This window comes from Syngnathus typhle, unplaced genomic scaffold (assembly GCF_033458585.1).
Source record: "Syngnathus typhle isolate RoL2023-S1 ecotype Sweden unplaced genomic scaffold, RoL_Styp_1.0 HiC_scaffold_53, whole genome shotgun sequence".
Classification (NCBI taxonomy): Eukaryota; Metazoa; Chordata; class Actinopteri; order Syngnathiformes; family Syngnathidae; genus Syngnathus; species Syngnathus typhle.
Window position 1 is genome coordinate 213,209 of NW_026871959.1, and position 11,537 is coordinate 224,745.

The 11,537-nt window shown below is 45.8% G+C and overlaps 1 protein-coding gene across 1 annotated transcript; it reads left to right on the top strand.

Moving 5' to 3' along the window:
- The first annotated feature begins 1,295 nt into the window (after positions 1-1,295).
- LOC133148311 (uncharacterized) lies at positions 1,296-11,223 on the top strand. The gene is made up of 2 exons (XM_061271405.1): positions 1,296-1,994; positions 8,168-11,223. The coding sequence occupies exon 2, from the start codon at positions 8,495-8,497 to the stop codon at positions 10,655-10,657; it is 2,163 nt and encodes a 720-aa protein (XP_061127389.1). The 5' UTR covers positions 1,296-1,994; positions 8,168-8,494; the 3' UTR covers positions 10,658-11,223.
- The last annotated feature ends 314 nt before the right edge of the window (positions 11,224-11,537 follow it).

An 11,537-nucleotide genomic window follows, 5' to 3' on the forward strand; every position in this document is an offset into this window, starting at 1 on the left:
GACCACCTCCAACGTTTGGTTTATGTTTTATAAGCATTTTTAATTTTATTGCTTAAATCGCATTTTCTCGGCGAGCTGAGCGCTTTTTCTGAATTGTGCCTCTCCCGTCACTCTGGTTAGGTTGGCATCGAAAAAAACGCTCTCGGGTGCTTTAGAGTGCCGAGTTATTCACTGCGCATGAAGAAATGACCACCTCCAACGTTTGGTTTATGTTTAATAAGCATTTTTAATTTTATTGCTTAAATAGCATTTTCTCGGCGAGCTGAGCGCTTTTTCTGAATTGTGCCGCTCCCGTCACTCTGGTTAGGTTGGCATCGAAAAAAACGCTCTCGGGTGCTTTAGAGTGCCGAGTTATTCACTGCGCATGAAGAAATGACAACCTCCAACGTTTGGTTTATGTTTAATAAGCATTTTTAATTTTATTGCTTAAATCGCATTTTCTCGGCGAGCTGAGCGCTTTTTCTGAATTGTGCCGCTCCCGTCACTCTGGTTAGGTTGGCATCGAAAAAAACGCTCTCGGGTGCTTTAGAGTGCCGAGTTATTCACTGCGCATGAAGAAATGACAACCTCCAACGTTTGGTTTATGTTTAATAAGCATTTTTAATTTTATTGCTTAAATCGCATTTTCTCGGCGAGCTGAGCACTTTTTCTGAATTGTGCCGCTCCCGTCACTCTGGTTAGGTTGGCATCGAAAAAAACGCTCTCGGGTGCTTTAGAGTGCCGAGTTTATTACTGCGCATTAAGAAATGACCACCTCCAATGTTTGGTTTATGTTTTATAAGCATTTTTAATTTTATTGCTTAAATCGCATTTTCTCGGCGAGCTGAGCGCTTTTTCTGAATTGTGCCGCTCCCGTCACTCTGGTTAGGTTGGCATCGAAAAAAACGCTCTCGGGTGCTTTAGAGTGCCGAGTTTATTACTGCGCATTAAGAAATGACCACCTCCAACGTTTGGTTTATGTTTTATAAGCATTTATAATTTTATTGCTTAAATCGCATTTTCTCGGCGAGCTGAGCGCTTTTTCTGAATTGTGCCGCTCCCGTCACTTGTTGGCATCGAAAAAAACGCTCTCGGGTGCTTTAGAGTGCCGAGTTTATCACTGCGCATGAAGAAATGACCACCTCCAACGTTTGGTTTATGTTTTATAAGCATTTTTAATTTTATTGCTTAAATCGCATTTTCTCGGCGAGCTGAGCACTTTTTCTGAATTGTGCCGCTCCCGTCACTCTGGTTAGGTTGGCATCGAAAAAAACGCTCTCGGGTGCTTTAGAGTGCCGAGTTTATCACTGCACATTGTTAGATAAATTGTATATATATGTTATCATGCGTTCCCTAATGAGTACTTATTAATAAGTTATTGCGCAGAATGCTTACTGTTTCGCCTTGCAGACGTCCACCAGTCCACAACAAGTCATACGATGCTGTCTGGGGCTTCCTGACCTTCTACACCTCTGGGAATCCAAGAAAGTTGCTGATAGCTCAATCTACTCTGTTGATGTCTGGCATTCTGTCCTTGCACTCCTTTCCCATGGCGTCCTGTCTGTAACTACTTGTTTCACATAGAATACTTGTTTATGTCCTTGCGCTCCTTTATTTTCTCATGAGACTAGGCCATGCTTTCCCCCCCACCTGTTAGGGGCTAGTCTCACATTGTAGGTAGGGCATCCCTTAATAAAAAGAGCGAGGGGTGTGACAGATCTTTAGTGTATTTTGGACTGCTGTAAGTCTGGATGCACTCCTCGCGAGAAAAGACTCAACATTCTGCCTCACTGGTTTTGTCTGCTGATCCTTTTGCTGATTTTGAACCTGACAGATTTTTGGGGGCTCGTCCGGGATCTCAATAGACCTACTTCGGGTTCCGGCTGACTTTTCGACGCAGGACAAGTCCTTGGCCAAGGCATATAAAGGAAACCCTTTTCACGGGGCTGCCTCGATCAGTCAGCTGGACGCCGGAGTGGTTGACGAGATCGTCCGAGGGAAAGGCCCAGCGGACTGTGAGTATGAATGTTGATTCTGTTGAAAGGAATGGAAGTGTAGTGGCAAGAGGTCACTTGAAACCTTGACAATTCTAGACCCTATCAAGTGCATATTTAGAGACAGTTAAATTCTGTATGGGATGCTGGAGTCCCCTGACGTAAACGTCAGTTAAATTCCACAGGAGGGCAGACTCCTCTGTTTTCTAAAGAAATAAAGAAGTACAGGTAGTTGGAGCAGTTAAATCCCGCTGAGGTGTGGTGGGGCCTCCTCACTAACCTTCCTACTGTGTTAGTTTTCTGCTGCCATCTGTGGTGGGTTTTCCTTATCCCTTGTTTAGCTGGTTTGGCTTCTTTCTCCGTGAAAAGATAGGTTTTATATTTACTTTGGGAAAAAGGTAAAGATAAGTTTTCCTTACACAATAGGAAGGTTAAAGAGTTGTTAAAATCCACTGGAGGGCGGGCTCCCCTGCTTGCCTGTGAGACGATAGGAATGCGCATTGTGTGTGTGTGTGCGTGTGTATGGTTTGACTGAGAGTGACCTCATTTGAGCTCTGATTTGAGGTTTGAGTCCTCTGTATAAACACGCAGGGGTGTAAACAGTGGCTTTGTGTGGACGAAGGCAAGGATTCTCCGTTTCCTCCGGAGACCCACCACACATCGAACATTTATCCACTGTCCTGTGAACTAAATTGGCTTTAGGACACTGCGGGTGCCATTCAAATTGCCAAATCCGTAAACTAAACAAATAAATCATGGGGACAGCAAATAGCAAGCAAAAGCCGCTGCCCCGACATGAATTGAAATGCAAAGATTGGACATTGATGGAAGAAGTTGACCCCGAAAATGTAAAATATCTTGACAAATGGATAACCGATTACAAATTTGACGGTCAGCTGAAAACAAATTCGTTGAATAACCTAAAGCAATCGATTGATGCTAGATGTGGTGTAAAGAGGAATAACGTCGGATATCATCTAATAGTAAAATGGGAATTGGAGGCTGAGAAGAGAAAATGTGGGCAGATAAGTGAAAGACTGAGAGATAAGGAAGACGGAGGAAAGATAAAAAAGAACTTGTTGTTGCACAGGCAGGAGGATGATGAGACAGTGTCAGCGCGGGCTCGCTTGAAGGCCAAAGCTGACGATGCGATGAATGAGGGTGAAAAGAATGATCAATCTATAAAGACGGAGATTGCAGCACGCCAAAGTGAACCAATTTTCCCGTCTCTGTACCCCAAATTACCAAGCACAAATCATCCTCCTGAGTATGATGCTTCTGCTCGTGGTGTGTTGACGCGGAGCCGTGCTCGTGGTGTGTTGACGCGGGGCCGTGCTAAGTTGGTTCCTTCGGCTGACGCAGACGCATACCCGATGATTGAAGTGGCAAATCCTCATGATGAGGGAGGACCCACAATTTTAGTATACAGAACATGGACCCACGCTGATATAAAATCAGCAATTGAGGGTATAGCGTTGCCCACTGAAGATGTTAATCAATATTGTACCGACATGAGACAACTCATTGCTTCATACAATTTGAGAGGCGATGAAGTGCAACAGGTTTTTATGGCATCTTTAACCAAACATTGGGCAAGCGTTAAAGGCACCTGGGATCCCTTTGATTCCCGGGGCCGTCCATTGGAATGTAACGGGGTGCCATTACAAAGAGAAATTGACCAACTATTGGGCAGGATCAAAATAAAATTTGAACGTAGAGCAAATTACACAGACATTGGCCGAACCAAACAAAAAGAAGATGAGTTGTTTGAAGACTTTAGGCACAGACTCGAGAGAGTGTTCAAGGCCAATAGTGGCTTGGAGCATGGAACTGATGTTTATGACCAACAACTCAAAAACGCTCTACATGCAAATTCGCGACCAGCAATCCAGAGCTGGATCACTAAACATATGATCACTTTCCCGACATCTACCTTGCCACAGTTCATTGATCATGCTATACACGCCGAAAAAGTTGTCAATGCAAAAAGAGCAAAAGAGAAGGGGAAAATGGGCACCGTGTTTTTTGTTAAAGGAGAGCAGTCTGAGATGTTTTATCAAGATAAGACCTTCGAACCACGCCTGGAGGGGCGTGGTCGTAACAAATTCCGTGGCAAGGGTAGAGGGGGGTACAGTCGTGATTCTCCCAATTATGGAACAAATGACCAGCCCGCTTCAGGTCAGTCAAGACGGTACAATGCTGGACCTCCCGTTTGCTGGTCATGTGGGAAAACAGGCCATATAGCAAGAAACTGCCCAGATAATCACAAGGGTGGGAGTAGACCTCCCTTATGACTGGCCGAAGGTCAAAATACAGTTGAAACAACTGTCTTGCCAACAGCTCCCCCTGTTGATGTAGATTTGAACATTCAAGATTTGTTGATGAACAATGTTGAGAAGCCAGTGATAACTCTATTCGTAAACGGGACTCCAATAACCTTTTTGTGTGACTCAGGGGCATGTGTGACCACGTGTCGTGACATACCTGCAGATGTGCAAAGTAACGGTAGATCCTTTTGGGTGAGAGCAGCGAATGGGCTGGCAACCCCAGTTCCCCAGTCTCGACCAGTTTGGATACGGGACCCAGAAGGGGGAAGTTGTTGCATTCCCATTTTGCTGATGCCCAGTTGCCCTATTAATTTGCTAGGTAGAGACGCTCTCACTGCCCTTGGGCTTTCCCTTGTGTCTCTTAATGGTCAAATTGCTGTCAAAAGGCGACACCAGTTACAGATATTTGGCCAATTTCACTGCTACTATTTTTATTCATTGGATTTGGCTGACGCAGAAGTGATGGAATTTGGTTCCCCTCTTTTGGCCCGTGTGGCCACCCTTTTGCGCTGCCCTGAACAAGCAATGGAAGCCAATCAACTACACATAACTATGTGGCATAAAGACACACCGGGTCCTGATCACAACTACGAGAACATGCTTGAGGCTGCTACACCTGCCACCTTGACAACTTCTTTCCTTCTGCACGATGGTGAGAGCCGTGCTTGTGTAGTCATACAAGCGGCTCCCCCTGCTGTGCAGAAGTTACACGTGTCTCCCACTCCGCTCCACATCTCTCTCTACAGGCCTCACACCGCAGCCTGGCAGAGTTTAGGATTTATGGCTGGTGATGCCTTGGCAGCTTCTGACTGGACTCAGGTTAATCCTGACTCCTTTTACAGTCCTTCCACCAAGCTCTTCAAACAAAATATGACTAAAGCCTTGTCATTCATTAGTGGAATCCACGCTGATCCTGGTGTTGAGCAAACACCCTCATCTTGAGATTATGTGTTGACGTCCGATGACGAGCACATCCTCGCTGAGGTCCCAAGTCATCTTTGGTCTGCGGGTCCTTCTGACGTTGGTTTAGTGAAAGGTGCGCTTCCTGTTGTCATAAGACCTAAAACTGAATACCGCCCTTGTGTGAGGCAGTATCCTTTAAAACCTGATGCCTTACAGGGTATAGCACCTGTTATTTCTGATTTATTAAAAGCAGGTGTCATCGTTCCTTGCCCGGATTCTCCTTGCAATACCCCAATTTTCCCTGTAAAGAAGGCACCCCCTTCTGTGGGGTGGAGAATGGTGCAAGACTTGCAAGCTGTAAACAATGCTGTTATTCAGAGAGCACCTTGTGTCCCTGACCCGCATACTTTGTTGAATTCATTGACACCTGATACGAAAATCTTCACAGTGATTGACATTAGCAATGCTTTTTTCTCTGTCCCTATTGCAAAAGAGAGTCAGTTTTGGTTTGCGTTTACATATGCTGGCTCAAGGTACACCTTTTCAAGGTTACCACAAGGGTACTGTGAAAGCCCGACAATTTACTCCCAGGTGATGGCAGCCAGCATGGCTAAATTTGTCCCGCCAATGGGAAGTCAGATCTTGCTTTATGTTGATGACATTTTGATAGCATCTCCTGATTTTGCCTCTTGCCAAAAAGACACGCTTGCAGTGCTGCATCACTTGGCAAGTGAAGGCCACAAGGTCAGCAAGAACAAGCTTCAACTGTGGTCTGCTGAGATTAAGTATCTAGGCCACAATCTAAGTTCCCAAGGTCGATCCATAATTGAAAGCAGAAAAGCCTCTATTTTACAAGCTCCTAAGCCACTAACAAAGAAGCAAATGATGTCTTTTTTGGGTCTCACAGGTTATTGTAGAAACTGGATACTTGATTATGCCCAAATTGTTGCTCCTCTGTCCAAATTGATGTATGTGGAAGACATCTCAATGTCCGCTCACTTAAAATGGACTCCTGAAGCCGAGGATGCTTTTGTTTTGATCAAACAGGCTTTGGTCTCCAGCTCCACTCTAGCCTTACCCAACTATGATAAGGTGTTTGTCCAGACTGTTGACTGCAAAGGTCATTACATGACCTCTGTTTTGCTCCAATCACATGGCTCAAAATTGCGTCCTATTGCTTTTTATTCCTCTAAACTGGACAGTGTTGCATGTGCTCTCCCACCATGCGTGAGGGCCGTGGTGGCAGCCTCCATGGCTGTGGAGAGCAGTGCTGGTGTTGTGTTATTTCATCCTTTAACACTGAAAGTTCCTCATGCTGTCTCGGCTCTTCTGCTACAGACTAATATGACCTTTCTGTCGCCTGCGCGTCATCTTTCTTGCATGGCTACGTTGCTGTCTCAGCCGCATCTGACCGTTGAAAGATGCACGACACTCAATCCTGCCACTCTCATTCCCCTTCCTGACGATGGCGAATTCCATGATTGTGTCGATGCTGCCCAACAGATTGCAAAGGCTCGGCCTGATTTGGAAGATACGCCTCTGCCAGATGGTCATGTGGTTTTTGTTGATGGGTCTTCTAGGAAGAATGAATCTGGTGTGACCCTTACTGGGTATGCCATTGTTACTGCCGACGTGGTTTTGGAGGCTGCTAAACTGCCATCCAATATGTCGGCACAGGCCGCTGAGCTCATTGCTTTGACTGGGGCCTGCAAATTGTTTGCAAACAAGTCCGTCACTATCTGGACTGATAGTCAGTATGCTTTTGCTACAGTGCATGTTTTTGCTCAGCAGTGGAGCAACCGTGGCATGATAACTTCTACAGGGAAGCCCGTCTCCCATTCCGCTATACTAACTCAACTTTTGGATGCTGTCCAGCTGCCTTTGAAGGTAGCGGTTTGCAAGTGTGCTGCTCACACTGCGGGCTCTGATCCTGTTTCTCTCGGTAATGCTTTTGCTGACAAATCCGCTAAGGCCGCTGCGGAAGGCCTGCTTCATGTCCTCTCGTCTCTCACGGCTCATGATTCAATGTCACACATCTCCCCTGATGTGTTGCTTGACATGCAGTCTCAGAGCCCCTCCCAGGAACGACTCTCTTGGGAAAAGCGGGGTGCAACTAAAAACACCGATGGTCTTTTTGTGTGACCTTTGGGCAAACCTGTCTTGCCTCGTAGCTTGTTCAAATGGGCTGCTATTTCAAGTCACGGGGTCACCCATGTCTCGGCGGGAGGTATGGTGAAACAAGTCGAGGCTATTTATACAACATACGGCTTTGCCGCTTTTTCACAACGATTTTGCAGAGCGTGTTTGATCTGTGCTAAACATAACCCACAAGGCAATTTAAGACCTCAGAGAGGGAAATTCCCGACTCCATTGTACCCGTTTCAGACAATACATATGGATTATATCCAATTACATAAATGTGAAGGGAAAGAATATTGATTGGTCATAATAGACGCATTTTCTAAATGGGTAGAAATATTTCCTACCAAACATGCAGATGCACTCACAGTGGCAAAAGCCTTATGCAAAGACATCATTCCAAGGTACGGTATTCCAGAAACAATTTATAGCGACAATGGTCCACATTTTGTAAATCAAATAGTGCATAACATTGGGAGAATGTTCCACATAAATGTAAAGAACCATTGTTCATACAGACCGCAATCCGCTGGCCTGGTTGAGAGAGCGAACCAGTCTATAAAAAACAGATTAAAGAAATGTATGGAAGAAACAAAACGACCGTGGACTCAGTGTTTAGACCTGGTTAAAATGTACATAAATATTACAAGTACAACAGGGCTAACTCCTTATGAAACTATGTTTGGGAGACCTTACAGGCTTCCTCAGTTCAAAAACACATGGGAGATCCCCGAGGAAGCCACGTTAGCTGATTACATGAGAAAAATGTTAGAACGTAAAAAGGATCTAACCAATAACACTGATGATGAACCCATTTCTCTGCAGGAAGACCCCAAAGTGGTACCGGGAGACTGGGTTTTGATCAGGAGTATCAAGAGGAAGAATTGGCATTCACCCAAGTGGGAAGGTCCCTTTTTGGTACTACTCACGACACCTAATGCTTTAAAAATAGCCGAACGCAACACGTGGATTCATTTAACTCATTGTAAAAAAGTGATCTCCGCAGACCCAACCTAAGTACGGAAGGTGAGCAAAGTCTGGTAATAGTGCCTGATTCTGGTGTCAAGATCCAGGGTTGACACGAAAGCTAGCAGAAGAATTCCAAGACACCAACCCGAAGCTCAGGGTGTTGACTCTGGGGAGATCCAAAACATGAGCATTAGAGGGTCATTTGGTGAGTGCTTTAATCGGGCTGTAGCCTGCGCGAAGTCTACCATGTGCTTTTGGTTGTTTTTGCTGGTTTGTGTTACCATTATATTTTTTTCAGGGGTTACTTTATCTGGAGGGATAGAGTACCATGAGCCTCGCACATTATTCTCTCAGGCGACTGCTAACGCTAATTCTAGTCGATGTGGCTCATGGGGAGAACTTGCTAGACATAAGCGCGACACTAAATCCCCTTTTGGTCATGTTGTTTGTGTTCCAGGAGCCGTCCGTGTTCCAACCTGTGTACCATGGCTTTTGTCTTGGGCTTATAATAACTCATTAATGTTTACTGTGGCTCCTAACACATCTTCTTCTATTATTTTACCTTTGAAAAGTTTGAAGGGGTTTCGTAATGGTCGCCCCACTACTGGAGATAGATGGCTCGGGTATTGGTGGTATTTAACTGGCCACCCGGTTAACACCGGCTGGGGCACCCTTGTCACCACGCAAATGCGAGGGTATTGGCCCTCTGGTTCCAGTGACGAGGCTGTGTTCTTTGCTAAACGAGTGACTTTGATAAATCGGGGCACAAGCCTCCTTTTGACTCTTACACTCCCTGACGGTCATATTCGTCCTCCAAATGCCACCTTGTTTAACACTTCTTGTTGGGGTTTTCAACTGTGGGCTTGGTCCTCTGGAACCGATCCTCGCTTTCCTATTGCTATTTGCCTTAATAGAACAATGTCGGTCGCAGACCGTCCCGTTACAAATAAATACACCTTGTCAGCGGGAGCAAAAATCACAAGTACGCTCCTAACTGATGTAGACAGCTATTTTGTGGCCTCCACAGGGATAAGCGGTCATACTAACTACTGGCTTCTTATGGCTGAGCAGGCCGCAAAGATGGCTGGCGCTAGTTGCATTGCATGCATGGGTCCCAGACCTCTTTTGAAAATCATACCTGCAAATATAGGCCCTAAGTGTGCTGTCGTTTTGATGTTAGACTCGTCCATTTCACCCACTCACGATTGTTTTAGATGGGATACGGTTTACCCTGTTGCCCCTATGACAAAGCATAAACCCCTTTTTTCGTCTGTTGTAGCTAAGGGTAATTTTACATGCATTAGATTACCTGGTACCGGTGTGAAGCTCGGCGCCATACCTGCTCCGTGGTGTGGGTCCGTGACCAAGGTCACGGCCCCTTTTTTGCCCATTGCTCGTTGTGATATTTGGTTTTGGTGTAATAGTAACAAACTTTATGATAGGTTGCCTTTCGACAGCGCTGGAATTTGCGCTTTGGTAACCCTATTGCTACCTGTTCATTTGATACCAATGTCCTCTTATGATCTAACGTCTTTTGCTACGTCCGTAGTGCCCAAATTCTGGCCGAGAACGAAACGAGACGCCGAATGGCGGGGCACAGCTAATCCAACCTACATCGACGCCATTGGTGTTCCTAGGGGAGTGCCGGATGAGTATAAGCTGGTGAATCAGATAGCAGCTGGTTTTGAATCCGCCCTGTGTTGGTGGTGTACTCTTAACAAAAATGTTGACAGGATTAACTACGTCCATTACAACGTGCAGAGGCTTGGAAACTGGACCGAGGCGGGTTTCAAGGCGGTCCACTCCCAACTGGCCGCTACTTCCCTCATGGCTTTCCAGAATCGAATGGCCCTTGACATGCTACTCTCAAGAGAGGGCGGTGTCTGCGCCATGTTCGGTGAGCAATGTTGCACTTTTATTCCAAATAACACTGCGGCCGACGGAAGCCTGTCCCAGGCCCTTGAGGGCCTGCGGGCCTTGAACGGGAAGATGAAGGAGCACAGTGGAGTGAACACGGAGGTTTGGGCCAACTGGTTGAACGTGTTCGGAAAATACCGCACCCTGGTTTCCTCTGCCCTGGTCTCCGTTGCCGTTTTCTCTGCCATTTTGACCTTGTGTGGATGTTGTTGCATCCCTTGTCTCCGATCCCTAATTAACAGGCTAATTACGGCTGCTATCTCTCCACCAGCTGAGACTTTCCCGTTGCTCCTGAGGGATGACCTTTCGGTCGACGGGGGTTCCTTCTCTGTTGACGACCCGGTCAGCGAATCTGTTGTGGTAAACTTGTCCGATTTGTTTTCTGACCCGGGCTTTGCCGATTGTGACTCAGTTTCCTCCCGTGTGTAAGTTGGTTCCTGCGAATTATGATCCCTGTGGCTGAAAATCTTTTTGAAGTGGCCATATGGGTGATGGGTTGGTCTCCGGGAACTTATGATAAACAGGGGGGAATTGTTAGATAAATTGTATATATATGTTATCATGCGTTCCCTAATGAGTACTTATTAATAAGTTATTGCGCAGAATGCTTACTGTTTCGCCTTGCAGACGTCCACCAGTCCACAACAAGTCATACGATGCTGTCTGGGGCTTCCTGACCTTCTACACCTCTGGGAATCCAAGAAAGTTGCTGATAGCTCAATCTACTCTGTTGATGTCTGGCATTCTGTCCTTGCACTCCTTTCCCATGGCGTCCTGTCTGTAACTACTTGTTTCACATAGAATACTTGTTTATGTCCTTGCGCTCCTTTATTTTCTCATGAGACTAGGCCATGCTTTCCCCCCCACCTGTTAGGGGCTAGTCTCACATTGTAGGTAGGGCATCCCTTAATAAAAAGAGCGAGGGGTGTGACAGATCTTTAGTGTATTTTGGACTGCTGTAAGTCTGGATGCACTCCTCGCGAGAAAAGACTCAACATTCTGCCTCACTGGTTTTGTCTGCTGATCCTTTTGCTGATTTTGAACCTGACAGACCACCTCCAACGTTTGGTTTATGTTTTATAAGCATTTTTAATTTTATTGCTTAAATCGCATTTTCTCGGCGAGCTGAGCGCTTTTTCTGAATTGTGCCTGTCCCGTCACTCTGGTTAGGTTGGCATCGAAAAAAACGCTCTCGGGTGCTTTAGAGTGCCGAGTTATTCACTGCGCATGAAGAAATGACCACCTCCAACGTTTGGTTTATGTTTAATAAGCATTTTTAATTTTATTGCTTAAATCGCATTTTCTCGGC

Bases quoted from the DNA above. Each gene is read 5' to 3' on its own strand.
- LOC133148311 (XM_061271405.1), top strand. From the start codon at position 8,495: ATGAGCATTAGAGGGTCATTTGGTGAGTGCTTTAATCGGGCTGTAGCC.